At 42.7% G+C, this 20,848-nt stretch overlaps 1 protein-coding gene across 1 annotated transcript in view; it reads left to right on the top strand.

Moving 5' to 3' along the window:
• The window catches only part of dnajb2 (DnaJ heat shock protein family (Hsp40) member B2), a 103,356-nt gene extending 90,136 nt beyond the window's left edge, over positions 1 to 13,220 (top strand). Inside the window, exons 10-11 of the mRNA XM_084314495.1 lie at positions 7,118 to 7,176; positions 11,826 to 13,220. Of these exons, the coding sequence (XP_084170621.1) occupies positions 7,118 to 7,146 (29 nt within the window). The 3' untranslated portion in view covers positions 7,147 to 7,176; positions 11,826 to 13,220. The remainder of the gene's footprint in view (positions 1 to 7,117; positions 7,177 to 11,825) is intronic.
• The last annotated feature ends 7,628 nt before the right edge of the window (positions 13,221 to 20,848 follow it).

The raw sequence follows: 20,848 nt of genomic DNA, 5'->3' as shown, positions 1-20,848 counted from the left end.
TGACTAATGGGGAAATTTTCGGAGTTGGTCCAGTATTGAGTGAGATCGCTGCAGCCCACAGCCGGGAAACGGGCTGCAATGTGATCCTGGGGGACAGTCGCGCTCCGTAAAAGTACGTCCACTAAAAGTGCTTGTTTCTGCCACCGACAGACTCAGATTTGTGTCTGAAGAGTCTTCTTCTTTTGACCCAAAACAGAAGTCTCGCTCAAACAGAATTCTCTCTGACTTCGCCCGAGCCGTGAGTTGTTGCAGGAAGACGACGTGAGTGAGAGTTGGCGAGAGGAGTGCCGGGAACAGTCTGTCATGTTGGAGTCCAGAAAGCGTAGCTTAGCCCTATCTACTGTAACAGATATAAAACAAGGGTTTATGTTTACCAACGGAACGTCACACTTTGCACAGTTTTCATCTTTGTTAGATAGGGACACACTGAAGTTGTGGCTAGTTGTGCTAGAAATAGATGAAAACTCTCCAGTCCGTATGCTGTGCCTTGCAGAACACCGGGAGGAGAGGTGCTGCAGAGAGGAGAGATGTGCTGCAGAGAGGAGAGAGGTGCTGCAGAGAGGAGAGAGGTGCTGCAGAGAGGAGAGATGTGCTGCAGAGAGGAGAGAGGTGCTGCAGAGAGGAGAGAGGTGCTGCAGAGAGGAGAGAGGTGCTGCAGAGAGGAGAGAGGTGCTGCAGAGAGGAGAGAGGTGCTGCAGAGAGGAGAGAGGTGCTGTAGAGAGGAGAGAGGTGCTGCAGAGAGGAGAGAGGTGGCAGAGAGGAGAGAGGTGGCAGAGAGGAGAGAGGTGGCAGAGAGGAGAGAGGTGCTGCAGAGAGGAGAGAGGTGCTGCAGAGAGGAGAGAGGTGCTGCAGAGAGGAGAGAGGTGCTGCAGAGAGGAGAGAGGTGCTGCAGAGAGGAGAGAGGTGCTGCAGAGAGGAGAGAGGTGCTGCAGAGAGGAGAGAGGTGCTGCAGAGAGGAGAGAGGTGCTGCAGAGAGGAGAGAGGTGCTGCAGAGAGGAGAGAGGTGCTGCAGAGAGGAGAGAGGTGCTGCAGAGAGGAGAGAGGTGCTGCAGAGAGGAGAGAGGTGCTGCAGAGAGGAGAGGGGTGCTGCAGAGAGGAGAGGTGCTGCAGAGAGGAGAGAGGTGCTGCAGAGAGGAGAGAGGTGCTGCAGAGAGGAGAGAGGTGCTGCAGAGAGGAGAGAGGTGCTGCAGAGAGGAGAGAGGTGCTGCAGAGAGGAGAGGTGCTGCAGAGAGGAGAGAGGTGCTGCAGAGAGATGTGCTGTAGAGAGGAGAGAGGTGCTGCAGAGAGGAGAGAGGTGCTGCAGAGAGGAGATGTGCTGTAGAGAGGAGAGAGGTGCTGCAGAGAGGAGAGAGGTGCTGCAGAGAGGAGATGTGCTGTAGAGAGGAGAGAGGTGCTGCAGAGAGGAGAGAGGTGCTGCAGAGAGGAGAGAGGTGCTGCAGAGAGGAGAGAGGTGCTGCAGAGAGGAGAGGTGCTGCAGAGAGGAGAGAGGTGCTGCAGAGAGGAGAGAGGTGCTGCAGAGAGGAGAGAGGTGCTGCAGAGAGGAGAGAGGTGCTGCAGAGAGGAGAGAGGTGCTGCAGAGAGGAGAGAGGTGCTGCAGAGAGGAGAGAGGTGCTGCAGAGAGGAGAGAGGTGCTGGAGAGAGGAGAGAGGTGCTGCAGAGAGGAGAGAGGTGCTGCAGAGAGATGTGCTGTAGAGAGGAGAGAGGTGCTGCAGAGAGGAGAGGGGTGCTGCAGAGAGGAGAGAGGTGCTGTAGAGAGGAGAGAGGTGCTGCAGAGAGGAGAGAGGTGCTGCAGAGAGGAGAGAGGTGCTGCAGAGAGGAGAGAGGTGCTGCAGAGAGGAGAGAGGTGCTGCAGAGAGGAGAGAGGTGCTGCAGAGAGGAGAGAGGTGCTGCAGAGAGGAGAGAGGTGCTGCAGAGAGGAGAGAGGTGCTGCAGAGAGGAGAGGGGTGCTGCAGAGAGGAGAGAGGTGCTGCAGAGAGGAGAGGGGTGCTGCAGAGAGGAGAGAGGTGCTGCAGAGAGGAGAGGGGTGCTGCAGAGAGGAGAGAGGTGCTGGAGAGAGGAGAGAGGTGCTGCAGAGAGGAGAGAGGTGCTGCAGAGAGATGTGCTGTAGAGAGGAGAGAGGTGCTGCAGAGAGGAGAGAGGTGCTGCAGAGAGGAGAGAGGTGCTGCAGAGAGGAGAGAGGTGCTGCAGAGAGGAGAGAGGTGCTGCAGAGAGGAGAGAGGTGCTGCAGAGAGGAGAGGTGCTGCAGAGAGGAGAGAGGTGCTGGAGAGAGGAGAGAGGTGCTGCAGAGAGGAGAGAGGTGCTGCAGAGAGGAGAGAGGTGCTGCAGAGAGGAGAGAGGTGCTGGAGAGAGGTGCTGCAGAGAGGAGAGAGGTGCTGGAGAGAGGTGCTGCAGAGAGGAGAGAGGTGCTGCAGAGAGAGGTGCTGCAGAGAGGAGAGAGGTGCTGCAGAGAGGAGAGAGGTGCTGCAGAGAGGAGAGAGGTGCTGCAGAGAGGAGAGAGGTGCTGCAGAGAGGAGAGAGGTGCTGGAGAGAGGAGAGAGGTGCTGCAGAGAGGAGTTGATGTTATTACCGTTGTCTTCCTGCAACAACTCACGCCTCATGGGATTTCAGAGCAAGACTTCTGTTTTGGGTAATACATAGAAGACTCTTCAGACACTTCATCATAACAATCGGAGCCTTGTCAGTGGCAAAAACAAGCATTTCTACGTACTTTCACGGAGCGCAATTGTAGCTGTGAGCTGCAGAGATCTCGCTCAATACTGGACCAATTCCAAAAATGTTTGTCCATATTAGTCATTTAGAATGATGGACAAATAAGGTCCAGGTTTAAAAATACCGTAATTATCCTTTAACCGCCCATTGAATGCGGTGCATGATGCTGGAACATGAGATGCCTGGTTTTTAGTGAAACCCTTTCCCATAGTGATTTATTCACGGTGGCTCACCACAATATCAGACAGGCCCACCACAAATAGAGTTTTCAAACTGACTGTATTAAAATCACTTCTGTTGCATATAAACGGTACATTCAGTTGTTTTTATTAAAATCACTTCTGTTGCATATAAACAGTACATTCAATTGTTTTTATTAAAATCACTTCTGTTGCATATAAACAGTCCATTCAGTTGTTTTATTAAAATCACTTCTGTTGCATATAAACAGTCCATTCAGTTGTTTTATTCCATGTTACGCTGTATGCCATGTCTTCAGTATGGATCGGCATATTTAATATGGATCACTTTCAGATGTCAACATTTTATTTCACATTTTACCCGACCAGAATATGGAGAAAAATCTTAAAACCCAGATAAAACATATGCTGGGGTTTACCTTGATTGACACGCTGTTCAAACCAATTAAAATAAACTCTGATACAGATAGGATAGGCAGCAGTGTTCTCTCTTAGCTAGCATGGTGACATATTTCACCGGCTGGTGATCCATATTTCACCGGCCAATTCATATTTAATATGATGCTGTATTTCATGTGCACAGCCAGCCTACCGTCACCACCACAACCTACCAACCAGCACTCATATTAAAGTTGTGTGATAATAAAACGAGAGCTTTTATTGTTCACAGGCCTGACTAAACAAGTCATTTCATGAGCGCTCGATTTAGTTTGCATCCCGTGTGGTGTTTTCAGCTTCAGAGGATACATGTTGATGACTGTGTTTACATGCAGCCCAATCATTTGATAATATGACAAGTGTATTCGTATTCCGAATTAATTAAGCATACGAGCATGTTAGCATGACTGGAGTAACCCCAATCTGAAATGACTGATTCTCTCATATCATATCTGTTTGTAACAGATTACTATTAGGGGAGGTGATCCAAATGCAGCCTGTATGGAAACTAGTAAATTTCTGGCCCAAAAAAAATGAATCACTCATCAATTTACATCTCCCTGCTTCTCTTCGCTCATGGAATGTGCAAATTGAGAGGTGTTTTGATTACGAAATACTTTTTGTTCTTTCATGGAACTCTGCATTACTGTGCATACATTTAATTGTATTTATATTGAAAATGTGATTCTTAAACTACCGTTAAGAGTTCTGACTCAAAGCGGCCAGCAGGCTTGTTGGTGGATTTCCCTCTTATCGACGTAGTAATGTGTGGTAAAAGGCCAGTCAGTGATCCAAACCAAACAGAAAGGGGAGCCCCACCACCAAATATAATAGATATAGGAGTTAAGCTCACTGTCTAGTAGTTGATTGACTGAGCTCTACATTTGTGTCTGTGTGGTTTGATTATGTTGCTTCTGTTTGTAAACAGATCTATTCTCCAATTTACAATGGTGTAGGAAACCTATTTTCCCTCTGCAGATGGAACTCTTCAAGACTGAATATAGCTGGGTTTTTTGTTTATAAACATACCGTGTTTGAGTCTATCAGCAATACCCACTGAATCACGTGACTGAGTCGCCCCCTACCTGCGTTTAGCTGCTGCGCTAAAAAAGTACAACAGGGCTCTATGGAGAAACCATGCCACTCCCCTAACTAAAAGTATAATGGAGATCTATGGAGAAACCATGGCACTCCCCTGACTAAACGTATAATGGAGCTCTATGGAGAAACCATGGCACTCCCCTGACTAAAAGTATAATGGGCTCTATGGAGAAACCATGACACTCCCCTGACTAAAAGTATAATGGAGCTCTATGGAGAAACCATGACACTCCCCTGACTAAAAGTATAATGGAGCTCTATGGAGAAACCATGACACTCCCCTGACTAAAAGTATAATGGAGCTCTATGGAGAAACCATGACACTCCCCTGACTAAAAGTTGTTTCAAACGGAACGTCTGGATGAAATTTTGCCAAATCAACATGGTTGTGAGTGAGAGTCTTTGATCTTTTACATATCTAGCTTTGGCATGGATTGATTGTTTAGATTGCTAGCATGGCAAACAAATGCAAATATATTGTAGTCTGTTGTTCTGACCAGGATTATGTTCCTTTTTGCCTGCTTGATGCGCACATGCACTGAGAATGACGTGGACAAGAACCTGTCTATGGAGAGAGGCAGAGAGAGAGACAGAGACATGGAGAGTTTCGGAGAGTGAACATATTTCAGCGTGTTATAACTGGCTTGTTTTATTGTTTCTTTACTTTTGAGTTGTTTAAAGGGAAACAACTAATACAATTTAGCTAAAAAAGAACAAGTTGAGATATTTGAAGTTATTTCTGAAACATTTGAAGTGATCTTTTAGATATTTGAAGTTATCCTTTAGATATTTTAAGTTATCTTTTAGATATTTTAAGATCTTTTTGGATATTTGAAGTTATCTTTTAGATGTTTTAAGTTTTGTTGTAATGTGTTTTTAATTACAATAGTAATTTTTGTATTCTTATACAGCAGTCCCAGTGTCTCTCCTATGTCATCATATCTCAGTGAAGGTTTTATTGAGGATAAATCATGTTTATGCGAGTCTTCATATCCTGACCAAAATACCGCCTGTGAACCAGAGGGACCAGATACCTTTTGGGAGGCAGGTGCTCAACCAAAAATAAAGGCCACACCAAATGCACGCAGATATCTTTTTTAGGGCGTGTTTTTGCGCTGCTGTCTGGCACTTTAGACTCTCTCTCTCTCCCTTACTCTCCCGAGTCCAACATATCTTAACTTTAGCCATGTCGCACCTCATGTCAATGTCATCCTCATGTCAATGTCATCCTCTGGTTTTGCTTAGCAACCAGAATGATGTGTCACTCCTCGTGTCTTTGTTCTCTGCAAGGAATCTATAAAAGAAGGAAGGGTCTTCACGTCACTGTATATGTGGACACTTTCAGTTCGGCCGACATTGAGTTGAATGAGATCAACATCTCTCATGGGTCATTTAAACAGGTTATTACCTCGGATGTCAGAATCATCTGCAATTTGTAGCATTGTTAACTAGCTAACGTTTGAGATATTGGTTGATGTATATTTCCGCAGATAGCTGGTCTATTTAGAATTTTAATATAGGATTCAATTGAACTGGCACCAAAGTCTGGCACCAAGCAGAGCATAGAAGGCTGGTATTCTGATGTGATGACCCTTCCTTCTTTTATAGTTTCCTTGCTTACGCTGTGTTTCTAGCGTATTATGAAAAGGAAGCGTCGTAGCTCATCCCAGCTGAATGCAGGACACTCTTTCTGATAACTGTGTCGGTCAACAGGTTGCTTTAATCCCATCCTGTGTCATACTATACCTCTTGGTCTTACTTGTTGCTGTGAACATCTCACATCATCACCCATCTGCCCACAATGGACTCTAAAATGGGTCGCAAGCGTTCATCTTGGGGGTCCCCACATAACAACAATAGTATGTTTGTGATATGTTTCAATGACAACATTATATGTTTGTGATATATTTCAATGAGCCTGGGTCACATGAAAAAAGTTGTGAGATGTTAATTATATGTTTCAGTGAGCCTGGGTCACATGACAACAGTAGTGATATGTTTCAGTGAGCCTGGGTCACATGACAACAGTAGTGATATGTTTATGATATGTTTCAATGAGCCTGGGTCACATGACAACAGTAGTAATATTCAAGAAAAATAAATGTAATTTGGGTCCATAACATGGAAAGTTGAAACATGAAACCATGCTTTAAACCATCTCTACTGATCACAATAGAATAACACTCATCCTCTAAGGATTGCACAGAGGACGAGATGTTTGTATTGTTAGTTGGCTGAAGTTGGTCTTCTTCATTGGTGTCTTAAGTGTTTAAACATGGAGCCTGATAAACACCCAGAATCCAAAGCTGCTGTGGTTCTATGTCAGATGACTGTGGCTGTGTGAAGGTAATTTCATGTAGTACATCATCTAATGTGAATACCTGGTTTAGTCATATATGTTGCCTTGACTTTGTCATATGATGGTGTTACCCACAACTCAAGTTTCCCCTTGTGGGATAATACATGTTATCAATCATTTATTGATTTAAAATCCTTATTAGACTTGATGAATCAACAGCAAAAAGGATTCAAGCTCACTGTCTTAACACATTGTTGACTGATATAGAACCACATCATTGTGATTAAAGTTATTGATTGATCATCATTTTTGTTTCTTCTTCTGCTGTTGAATGTCTTGTTTGTCTCACACGTCCTGCTTCCTCTTTCAGACTCAGACTTCCAGGCCTTCACGGGCTAATCTGATTGGCTCACTGCTCTCTACCCTGAGGTAAAAGAAACAACTGCGGCATCAATCACCTCTGAGCTTTAGTGAACTAGTGTGACCCTGCAGCACCCCCCCCCCTCCTCTTCTCACACAAGCTCTTTAGACCTGGGGTGCCCATAATTGAGGCTCACAGACCACATTAGGTCATCCATAGAATAGTTTCCAGCCCTACGAATGGTTAAACAATAAGATATTATTATTTGTATTTGTATTTATATATTGGCTCTGCTTAAACATGGTTTATTGTCTGAAGCGTTGTCTTTAGATACGTTTCTGAAAAATCGAGGTCTAAAAGTGTTGTTCAGCCCACAAACGTTTCCTGGTCTACAAATGGTCTCTCATGCCCTATATTATTTAATGCTGTTTTGGTCTGGGACCTTCTTCAGACATCTGATGACAAATGGAATAGAAAGGAACTTTATACAAACCAAGTGTGGCCAAATTATAGTCCAAACGTCGGTAACAACAGGGAACACACTTGGAAGCTCATCAGTAGCAGCCTGAAGCAGAACTGGATGCTACAGAACATCAGTGTCTTATATGAGGAAATGATGGTGAGCTGTGTGTCGTCTATTGTCACTGATGTGTGGCTAGTCTCTGCCCTGCCTTTGTATAAAGTACATTTGTTTTCCATGTCTTATCAGATGCTTGAAGAAGGTCCTGGACTGAAATGTTGCATGGAAAACATATAGTGCAAGTGATGACAGTATGTCTTTACATCTTATTGCCTGCTTTGTGGCAGACGGACCTTTTCAGGTGAACTGCGTTGCTAGGAGAACAGCTTGGGCCCATGTTTATTTCCTGTCTGCTATTCATATGAGCAAACAATGCAACAGGAAGTAAACATGGGCACGTTTAGAATGTTTATGTTGTCAAGTTTGAAAAGGTCCATTATTCAGACGTGCAAGAGACTTTGATGGCCCTTTATGCCCCAAAATGTGGGCACCCCTGTTATATACTGTGGATCATATAGATATGACATAACATGTAGACATTTTTGATGCACCCTAGACTTGCTACTAGATTCCCATTACTAGCTTCCATCCTTGCTATGGTGATCCACCACCACCACTAGTACCACCACTAGTACCACTACCACCACCACCACCACTACCACCACTAGTACCACCACTAGTACTACCACCACCACCACCACCACTACCACCACCACCACCACTACCACCACTAGTACCACCACTAGTACTACCACCACCACCACCACCACTACCATCACCACTACCACTACCACCAGTATCACTACCACCACTACCAACACTACCACCACTAGCAATACCACCACCACTAGCACTACCACAACCACTACCACCATCACTACTACCACTACCACCTCCATTGTGCTATTTAAGTAATCAACATTATGTTATTCTTCTGGTCCAGGTGGCGTGTAGTCTTTTACCAACAAACTTGCAGTTCAGCATTCGCGTTCTGCGATCTGATTGGCCACTGACTCTACGCCCAAACAGCGCGTTACACTAGTTCTGCCTCTACACAGCCTGCAGCCTGCTCGCTAGTTCTGCTCTAACCTCTAACAGCCTATCCAATTCATATCAATCGAAATAACGTATTGTTTTCATCTCTCTATATTAACGTGATTCCATCAACACAACATAAATGTTTGCATCACTTCCCACGGTTCTCGGCACTTATTCTACCGGTAGTGCGGTAGTTGTTGCCACGGTATTGGGTCTTTGGGTGAATACTTCATTGGCGGGGAACAACTACCGCACTACCGGTAGAATATTGATTGATTGATTGAAAACTTTATTAACAGATTGCAGAATGGGTACAATACAGTACAGCTCAATACACACAATTGTTAAGGGGATGCAGACCAGAGAAAGACTTTTGTCTTGTTTACATCAGGGTCCCCAATTTTCAATTCATCAGGACATATATGACATACATGACATACAGATAGACAGTACTGCTACATCTATACATTTATGACATACCAGATTTGGGTGGGGAACACTGTACAACTGTACAAGCAAAACTGTACATTGGAATATTGACAACCATACTTGGTCATTTACTGTACATTGGAGGGGGTTGGGTTAGGACATTTACAGGGGCCAGTTTCGAATTGCAGTCTCCCGTAGGTGTTCTTTGAGAGTGGTTTTGAAAGTGGGTAGTGATTCACATTCCTTTACAGCTTTGGGTAGGGCGTTCCACATTGATGTGGCATAATTGCGAAACGTGTTTAGTCCCTTGTTTGAGCCGAATCTGGGTTTAACATGATTTGTGGATCTCCCTCTGGTGTTGTGATCGTGGTATTCACTGACCTTTGGGAAGTATTTTGACATGTACATGGATACCTTGGTCGTGTAGTGTTTATTTGTTTATTGTTATTCGCACTTACAAACATACATTCTGGGATAAAATAAGTAAAAAGAAGAACAGTTAAAGAACAGCCCATTGCAAGTTGCTGTACTCTGTCGTCTACTCTAAGCCATCCTAGGTTGTCAAAGTGAGCAGGGGTGAGGTGGGTTCTAGGAGTAAGGTCAAGCAGTAGTCTGACCAGTTTGTTTTGAAATGTTTGCAATTTTGTTTTTAGCGCCTTTGAGGTGCTTTGGTACAATGAGGTGCAAGCATAGTCGTAGTACCCTTGAATGAGTGCTCCTGCCAGAGTCTTCAGGGTATTCTTGTTTACCAGAGAGGAGATCCGGTACAAGAATCGAGTTCGTTGGTTGACTTTTTTTATTACATTGGATGCCATTTTGTCATAAGAAAGATTAGCCTCTAGGATGGAGCCCAGGTAGGTAATTTCATCTTTCCTTGTGACAATATTGTCACCCACTGTAACTGAGAAGCCGTCGGTCTTGCTGAGTTTGTTATTTGAACCGAAGAGAATGGACTCTGTTTTGCCCATGTGTAATGATAGTTTGTTATCAGCTAGCCATATGCAGATTTTGCCTAGTTCCGAGCTGAGGGTTTTTTCAACCTGTAACTTGTTCTTGTCAGAGACCAGCAGGGCTGAGTCGTCTGCGAACAAGAACAAGTTGCAGTCACAAGCTGACGACATGTCATTTGCATAAATTAGGAACAGTAGCGGTCCTAGTATGCTTCCTTGTGGAACACCACAGCTCACTGTGAGGGGGGGGGGATAGGGTACCGTTTACCTCCACCATCTGTTCCCTCCCCTCAAGGTAGGATTGCATCCAGCTCACTGATAGACTATCAAAACCAATTGTTTTTAGCTTGTCAATCAGAATGGAGTGATTGACAGTGTCGAAGGCTTTTTGTAGGTCCAGCATGACCATGCTGCAGTATATTGCCCGCGTCCACCTCTTGTTTGATGTGGTCGTTCAAATAGAGAAGGCATGTATCAGTGGAGTGGGATGTTCTGAAGCCAGATTGGAATTTGTGGATTAGATTTTTTTCCGCTAAGTACTTTTCAACCTGTTCGTAGACTATTTTTTCCATGACTTTCGAGGTGGAGGTAAGAATAGAAACAGGGCGGTAGTTGCCTGGGTCTAATTTACTGCCCTTTTTGTGCAGAGGGGTCACTCTCGCAATTTTGAAGTCCTTGGGGACGTGTCCCTGTTTTATGGAGAGGTTTATTATGCGTGTGATGACTGGGGTGATGGCGGCTGCTGAGTCTCTGAGGAATTTGGAGGGGATGTTGTCATGGCCAGTGGCCTTGTTAGGTTGGAGGGCGCTCAGTTTTTTGAGTAAATCAGCTGTTGTTACCATTTCCAGTTTGAAGTCGTCTTTGCGGACCCCTAGGTTTTTGTAGTAAGCTACTATGTGTTCTACCCCATAATGCCCTGAGTGGGAGGGTAGTTTGTTTACCAGTGTTGTGGCTATGTTTGTGAAGAAAATGTTTAAGTAATTGGCTACATCTAGCTTGTCTGTGATGAGTGTGTTGTCCGTCTTTATGTTTATGTTTGAGAATCTGGTTTTAAGTGTCAAGAACCGTGGGAAGTGATGCAAACATTTATGTTGTGTTGATGGAATCACGTTAATATAGAGAGATGAAAACAATACGTTATTTCGATTGATATGAATTGGATAGGCTGTTAGAGGTTAGAGCAGAACTAGCGAGCAGGCTGCAGGCTGTGTAGAGGCAGAACTAGCGTAACGCGCTGTTTGGGCATAGAGTCAGTGGCCAATCAGATCACAGAACACGAACGCGGAACTGGAAGTTTGTTGGTAAAAGACTACACGCGTCCAGAACAGACCAATCCTTATGTTATTATTTTGGTCCAGAACAGACCAATCCTTATGTTATTCCTTTGATCCAAAACAGATCAATTTGTATGTTATTCTTCTGATCCAGAACAGACTGATCTGAATGTTATTCTTCTGATCCAGAACAGACCAATCTGTATGTTATTACTTTGGTCCAGAACAGACCAGTCCTTATGTTATTGTTCTGGTCCAGAACAGACTGATCTGTATGTTATTACTTTGGTCCAGAACAGACCAATCCATATTTGTGAACAAGACCAAAGTGAGAAACCAAACGACTAAGCCTTGAACCTTGAACTTTTACATAACTATGATTATCTTTTTAATAACACCTGTCTAGTTTATATTTCAGCCCCACTAAAAGAAGTATGTAGCTGAACTGGGAGACAAAATCTACAGTGGCTATTCTGTACACTAACCTCTTCCGTCTACCCTTTCAGGTCAAAGGTCAAACTCCCACGATGCACTTGTCTCTCAGCCCACCCGGCCTCTCTACCTGCTGAACGACACTTTTTTCAAAGTTTTATTTGAAAATGAAAAACAAAACCTGAAACAAATACCTAATGTCTGTTTGTTCCGAGTGTGTGTGTGCGTGTGCATGTATGTGTGTGTGCTTGTGTGTGCAAAGTGTAAATAGCTACAACAGAGAGGCTGGAATCTTTGTATTTTTAATCTCATGAAAAGAAAAACATTTGGACTCATCTCTGCATTAAAGGATGATGTTTTAAATTGCAGTTTAACTAAGTGTGTCCCTGGGAGACCATGAATGAATGATTGAACGAACTCATGACAGACAGGTAGCTGTGGCCCCTTCCACATGAGAACATATGATACACGACACTGTGGACGTGAGGATGGGTGAGTTCTGGAGGAGAGAGGGACGCCTGGGCGACATCACAGCCTCTGTCACTCTCATGCCAGCTCCCTTGAAAACATTTTGTGGTTGGGACAGTATGGAACTGTGTGGTTCAATGCCTTAGCATCGTTTAGCAATCCTTGTTAATTTAACAGCTAGTTAGCATGGTTAGCAATCCTGATTAGCTTAAAGGTGCTATAGTATAGATAACATTCAGCCACTAGATGTCACCCTAGAGCACCTGCATGTCATTTTATCCAATCATGTGCATTCCACGTGGGGGAAATGGGAGGTAGGGAGGGGATACATGCATGCAACATGTAAACAACAACATTCATTTTGGACCTGTAAACATTTCTTAAATGATAAATTCATTAACACATTGAGTGCCAGCGACGAGATTTATCGTTAGATCAAAGTCATTGCCGAGCCCCAAAACAGCGTGGAATACATATTTCCAGTACCCAGCTTTGGATCAATAAACGCGATCGATATTTGGACTGGCGATCAGGAATTGGAATAATCTTTTTGGAGAACATCTGAACTGAGGTAAGGAATCTATTTTTCCAGTCTTAGGATAATCAGAACTTTTTTCACAGATATCAGCGTGTGCCCTATGTGTGTGTGTGTGCTGATCAGGAAATGAGAGAATCGATTTTCAGCTCAATTCTATAGCGTGCATAAGTACACATATACTATCGATATCTAGCGTTTATTTGAAAACGATTAATAAATAGGCCGAACAATGACAACGTTTATTGTGTATACCAGAATATTCCAGTAAAGGCTGATTATCACAGAATCTTCATATTTTCCTGAAACTAGCCGGAAAACGAGCGTTTTTCAAAGTGGTATAAAACGGAAATGAACCGATTAAAAAAAAAACAATCCGTTGCGACAATGTTGACTGCAAACAAGTCATTGATAAGCGGCGGCCAGATTAGACACATAGCCATAATTTAAGATTTTTTTTTATGTGTTTGCAAATATGAGAGCTCTATCATTGAAGTGGACGCTGGCATACATGTGTTAATCAGTATTTGGGAGACATGTATTCTAATTCTCTTTTTGAAAGATTACTCTACATACAATCTTTAACTATGGCACCTTTAAAGATGCAGTACAATGACATCTTGTTTTTCAATATTGTTGCATTGTTTTAACAGAAGGTATGTTGACATAAAATGTTAGAGCTGCTGCTGTTGTGAAAATGATGACTAAAGCCCTTTGATGTCCATTCTGCTTCCTTTGAAATATTGCATAATATACACAGGTTGCCCTGATTGGACCATCAGTCAGATATCAATAGTTGTAAAGGATATCAGCTAATTAGTCCACAAACAAGTAATGCAGCTAGCTTCCTACAATTTAGTTAATTTTAGTGGTTCTAAAACATCCACAGCAACTGTGACAATTTATTCATCACCTGCACAGTTAGCTAATGTTAATCTCCCATAACAATCAATCACACTGAGCGCATGAATGTGTTTACATTTAAAAGCTTCAAGTTTTATGATACTAACTTGACATCTCCTTTCAATGAACAGAAGGCCACGCCCCCTCATCTATACTGTGGTGGCTGTGCTCAGAGAGGGGGACCTAAAACACGTTATTGATTATAACAAAAAGTATAGCTCTGAAGCTGAAATAATGTATACTTGTGACATTTACATTGGACAATGAGCAATTTACAGTACGACGTAAAGCATCATTGTACTGGATCTTTAACAGCTAGTTAGCAGGGTTAGCAACTATAATTAGCTATAAAGGCTCCTTCTCAACAGGTGTGTAGGAGAAAATATCCAAGGTAGACTATAGCCCGGCGGGCCCTACGATGGAACCCACCTGGAAAGAGGAAACGCGGCAGGCCTCGAAACACCTGGCGCCGTTCTTGGGAAGGGGAAATGAAGGAGGCTGGACTGGGATGGCACAACATCGTTCGGGAGGCCAAAAACCGCGCAACATGGAAAGAAATCATCAGTGGCCTATGCTCCGCAGGGAGTGCAAAGGCTTAAGTCAAGTAAGTCAAAGACTATAGACCACCCACTGGCTTCTTATTTAAAGGAGCACTCCAACATTCTGGGAAATATACATAACTGCCACCTTCCCAGAGTCAGACGAGATGATTTATATCATTTTAATCTCTTTGCATCATTTGTGGAGTTGTTGGATGTTGTATTTCTTAACTTTTGACAGAGCTAGGCTAGCTGCTTCCTACTGCTTCCAGTTATTGTGCTAAGCTAGGCTAACATGCACCTGGACCTCTTTCTGGGGCTACTGGACACATAGAGATGAAACTGTTATCAATGTCCTTGTCTGACTCTGGGGAAGATGGCAAATAAGTGTAATGTTGGAGTGTTCCTTTAATTTGACAATGTTTACATTCTCAGACTTTCATCAGGCACACCTCCATTTTACCTGATGCAGTTCTATCTCCATTCTACCTAATGAAGTTCTAATTCTATTTTACCTGATGAAGGTCAAAGGACTTAAAGGTAAGCTCGCTTTTTACACAACATAAATACTGTAGATGGAGCTCTGTGTCACTTCTCAAGCCAGACAGAACAGCGTAAACAAAGGTTGTCCATGGACTCCCAGAGGCACCCTGCAGCTTTAAGCTGGATCTTTCCAACCTGACTGGCACGGTAGGTGTTTTCACGCACCGTGTGTACTTTTGGACGAGAAACTCTAGTGCTCTAGTGCGACATCTAGTGGCTGAACATTGTCTATTGCACCTTTAAAGCCGGGCCAGGTTCACTCTTACTCATTTTCTATTCAAATTGCCTACCCTACCGTTAAATTCGATTAGATTAGATTAAAATGTATTGTCATTATACAGTACAAGTACAGTACAATGAAAATAGGTTTGTCATCCAAACCAGAGTGCAAATGTAACAATAAAGTATAGTAGTAATATACAATGTACAGGTGACTGGGTATAAAATATATAAATTAGTACTACTGAGTAATAGTGCTAATCAACTATATTATGTACAGATTTGTAATATATACAGTGATACAGGTTTAAAGACAGTATGGTAGTAGTCAGTGTAACTAGTAAGACTAGGTAAGGAATAGTATAGATATAGTATCTACAGATATGTAAAAGCATTATGTGCAGGTAAGTATACAGAGGTGCCAATAGATATATGGTACATGGTAGATATATATAGTATATACATCATTATTGTACATGCTATCATACAGAGTTATGGGCTAGCGTGCAGCCTTATTTTTGTCTACTTATCTATTTTCTTGTCTGACTCTGGAGAAGATGGTAAGCGCCAACATGGGTTTGCAATAGGGATGCTCGATATTGGCTTTTTTACCGATACCGATATTCCGATATTGTCCAACTCTTAATTTCCGATACCGATATCAACCGATATCAACCGATACCGATATATGCAGGGTTTCCCCGTCCAAAAAACTGAATAATTTCAGGTAACTAATAATTTCACTGGATATATATATAACAAATACTGTTATTGTTTTTTTTTGTTTTTAAACCGATACCGATATTTTCCGATATCACATTTTACTGCCGATATCGGCCGATAATATCGGTCGGCCGATAATATCGGACATCCCTAGTTTGCACTGGTAGAAAATGACACAAACACACAATTTCTCCCTTCAGATGCCGCTGTCTCCTTTCCTAACAGCATCATAAACACACGTCCTGACGGAGAGGCCTCATCCATCACTGCAACACGAAGAGGATGAGGACCAACACATCAACTAGTCTGTGGTTTGGTTCTGATGATCCATACGATCAGGGTTGTTGTCCAGAAGCTGCTTCAATGGAATGGGTGACGCCAGAACTCCAAACAAACATGAAAAAAATAAAAATATCCCTTTACGATAATAAACTAAATAAAATATCCCTTTACGATAATAAACTAAATAAAATATCCCTTTACGATGATAAACTAAATAAAATATCCCTTTACGATGATAAACAAATAAAATATCCCTTTACGATAATAAACTAAATAAAATATCCCTTTACGATGATAAACAAATAAAATATCCATTTACGATAAACTAAATAAAATATCCATTTAAAATGATAAACAAATTGAATATCCCTTTAAAATTATAAACAAGTAGAATATCCCTTTAAAATGAAAAAAAATCCCTAAACAACGATAAACAAATAAAATATCCCTTTACAATAATAAACTAAAGAAAATATCCCTATTAAAATTATAAACAAATAAAACGTCCCTTTACAATGATAATAAGCAAATAAACCATTGTCATTGAAGGTAAACATTCTCACCAGACAAAATAAAGGTTAAAGGTACTAGTTGAATCTGTTGGTGTAAATCAGCACACCTGCATGAAATAAGGGTTCCTGAGGTCAGAGGTCAGCTGATGCTACTACTGTATGTTTGATATTAGAACCAAAACAACCACCAGGTGGTGCTGTGCTACTCACACTGGGGGTGAAATGGTCAGAATCAAAAGGTAAATTGTTGTTTGGTTATGTTTCACTTTTTCAATTCACAAACAAACCAATCTTTCTAAACAAAGCCATGTCAGTGTTTTATTGGTCATCATTTTGAATCTTAACCAGGGAGAGACTACCTCAAACAGGTGGAGCAGAGAGAGACTACCTCAAACAGGTGGAGCAGAGAGAGACCACCTCAAACAGGTGGAGCAGAGAGAGACCACCTCAAACAGGTGGAGCAGAGAGAGACCACCTCAAACAGGTGGAGCAGAGAGAGACCACCTCAAGCAGAGAGAGACCACCTCAAACAGGTGGAGCAGAGAGAGACTACCTCAAACAGGTGGAGCAGGGAGAGACCACCTCAAACAGGTGGAGCAGAGAGAGACCACCTCAAACAGGTGGAGCAGAGAGAGACCACCTCAAACTGGTGGAGCAGGGAGAGACCACCTCAAACAGGTGGAGCAGGGAGAGACCACCTCAAACAGGTGGAGCAGAGAGAGACCACCTCAAACAGGTGGACCAGAGAGAGACCACCTCAAACAGGTGGAGCAGGGAGAGACCACCTCAACCAGGTGGACCAGGGTGTGGTTGTCTGGTTCAGTTCAAAGGCAGGACCCTTAAAAATCCCATGAAATCAAAAATAATTTTTCTTCCATTTCCCCCTCTTTGTCTGCACTTAGATCTTATCTATTTATCACTATGTGCCAAAAATCTACAAAAAATGTCCCTTCTTATTTCCATACAAGGAAAACCATTGTTTTCTCTTCCTGGAAAAACATACCTGTACCTACTCTGTGAGTTATGTCATGCTGCACCCCCCAAAAAATACATACATGTGGATTTTGAAGCGTGGGTACTTGGATATCAATCGAATCAACCTCCCGCCCTAAAGTTCTGTTGTGTTCAGAAATATGTCAAATCACAGAAGCTGGTGGAACCTTTAACCCTGGTGTGTTTTTGTTACTCGCCTATGTTCACCCGTCTGGTGGACCCACAACTTTGCTGGGATTTTAAAACAATAGAGCCATGATAATTCATGTAAAAATACTTAAGAGATGATATCTTAATCTAAATTACAAGCAATCTAGACAGGATACAGTATATGGCTAATATTTGTCTTTTATATATATAAAAAAAAATCATTATAATCAAGACATTAATGGAATGAGATCAAGTTTATCTTGAACAATATAAATGAAACAAGGTGGAGGCCAGGGGCGGGGCTAGGGGGTGGCTACTTGGGCTCAAGCACCGAATGTTTTTTTTTTTTTGACAATTCATCATTGTTACATGAAAATATGTTTGCACCAGATTTAGCAGAAGCTAATTTCCATCTGTGGTCTATCCAGCTGCTAACTGTATTTGAGTGAGTTAAGTCTTGGTGTTATGGTAGACTCAGACCTAAGCTTTAAATCACAATCAACAAGTTGACAAAAACGTAATTCTTCCACCTTAGAAACATAGCTAAAGTACGGCCATTTATAAATCAAAAGGACGCTGAAAACCAGATCCATGCCTTTATCTCAAGCCAACTCGACTACTGTAATGCACTCCTTACCGGCCTCCCGAAAGAATACGATGATAACTATTTTATTGCAATGCACTATTGCATTATTTTATTCTATTTTACTAACTATTTTATTGCACTGCACTATTTTACTTTGTATCAGTGAATCATAGACGCCTGGCCATAAGAGCATTCGGAGCATCTCTGCTCTCCCACTATTGAACTTGGGGGAGCAAAGGTATGCTCTTGCTCCACCACTTTTTGATCATTTGAAAAATATGATATATCCGCCCCCAATATATAAATCTAACCATAACTACCTTATGGTTAACTGAGTTTTATAGTGAAAAGAGCAGCTTTATTGGTCAAGATTGAAGGCTCTATATTGCAGGAAATTGCACGTACAGGTTCATTAAATTAAAAAAAAAACTGACGTGGAGGGGGTCGTGCCTGACCCCCTCCAAACCACCCATTGCCTGCCAAAAAAACAAAACAAAAACAAACAAAAAAACGGGCACCTATCTGGGCTAAGCCCCGGATCTCCTACAATCATAAATCCGCCCCTGGTGGAGGCAGACAGTGAAGGAACATAGTGAAACCTGTGTATCTTTCAGCATATTTACTTGTTTTCACCTACTATTTCCACACTTTCAGGTCCAGTGGACCCACACATAGTATGTAATATAAATGTAATATGTATTACATTATGTAATATAAATGTGTAGGGAGGGTGCTCAGTGTGCACTCAATGAAAATGTGTTCTTTTATATGTTCATATATCTTCACAGAAAATGAGCCAAGGCCAATGAGTCTCAGGTTAAAACAATAATTACTTGGGGCGCTCCAGTAGCACACCACACCACCACATGAGTCGCGAAGCAGTCGCCCCGGGTTTGTTTCCCAGACCCGGTGGCCATATGCCGCATGTCTTCCCCTCTTCTCCTCCCGTTTCTCCCTCTCTCCTCTGTCGGTCCTGCATGGCCAAGAAAAAGCGAATAAAGATAATTTAAAAAACAATAATTACTGGGTGGCGCAGCGGAGATTGCGCTCGTCACCAATGCAAGAGACTCCGGTCTCGAATCTGGGTGTCAGCATTGCCTCCGGCTTGGGCCGGCCATCATACTGGCTCAATTGGCAGAGCCAGCAGGTGGAAGTCGATGGGTGGTAATCTGGACGTTGTGGACAACGACTCCTACAAGTCGGTTGGGGGACGCCTGCACAGCAGAGACAGGAAATGGCGGGGGTAGTGTGAGCCTCCCACACGTTACACCTCGCCAATGAGAGTCCGCGCTGGCAGGTGAAAAGATGGGACAGGCTGCCTCCTCGTGTACCGGAGGGGACACGTGATGCAAGGCTTCTATCCTCCCTACAACCGACCAGTGGGGGGCATATGCGAGCAATGTTCAAGACAGGGGAGGGGAGAATTGGAAACACGAAATTGGGATCGGAAAAAAATTGAAAAATAAGGAGAAAAAGTGGATAAAAAAACAAACAATAATTACTTAAATAATTTCAGCGGAGCACACACAGAAATGGTGAGAGAGAGAGCATACATTGGAGTGTATAATGGTGGAAATCATTGTCATTGACCGATGTGAAAAATATTAAATATGTAAGCTCCTTCGGTGGGCGTGAGTGCAGGCTATGATCTTCCCAGTAGTATTTGAGGTTAGCCGCGGGCAGAACCACAGACACGACCAAGCGCATCATCTCCAAGCTGGCTCTGTATAAACATAAACACACTCAGACCGCATCATCTACAGGCTGTATAAACATAAACACACTGAGAACTCATCATCTACAGGCTGTATGAACATAAACACACTCGGAGCTCATTTGCTGCATCACATCACAAATTTATTCATATCAAGTCAGAAAATACATTTTTATAGTTATTTGTGTCTGCTACATGAAATCAACACGCTATCATCAAGGTGAATTATTACATTAATCACAATATTTTACACTGAGTAAGAGACACTGAACCCAGGTAGTGTGTGTGTTGTGTGTGTGTGATATAGTGAAATGGAGAGCGTTATAGTGAAAAGGAGAGGGAGAGAATGGAAGTGATGAAACTAGGTTGTCAGCGTACAGGTGCATTAAAAAAGAAACAGACAATCATGTGTTCAAGACAGAACCACCACAACACAGTAGTTTATAATATGGGAGAAGAGGAAACATAGAGCGAGAGGGGATAGAAAAGGTACGTATGCTGCCTTCAAGTCTTCTCAGTTCGGAGGTCGTAAATTATGACCAGTATCTACGACTTTATTTCAAGTGCTTTTGGACGGAAATAACTTCTTGTTGTCAACCCAATCGGATCAGTGCTTTCAGCTGAGTGAGGGAGGGGTTTAATTAAATTATTATGTTTAGATTTTCGTCTCAGACAAATTACATCCTCTGATGAAGGTCTGTATGGACCAAAACAATAAATAATTGTCTTAATTGCAAGAGCAGTAGAGATGGATTTATGGCGTGATGTCATTCTCGTACCGGTACCGGACCGCTCGGGCTTAAGAGGCTAAGATGGCGGATGTAGACTTTTGGTCTCATGTTGTCATGGAAATAAGCAATGGGGTTTGGACTGAATGCACACAGAGCTTGGGAAGTTGGAATGGAAAGTGTAACTCCACTCTGGGCCTCT

Source organism: Notolepis coatsorum, assembly GCF_963971535.1.
Source record: "Notolepis coatsorum genome assembly, chromosome: 5".
Lineage (NCBI taxonomy): Eukaryota > Metazoa > Chordata > Actinopteri > Aulopiformes > Paralepididae > Notolepis > Notolepis coatsorum.
This window is presented reverse-complemented; position numbering and strand designations above follow the sequence as displayed.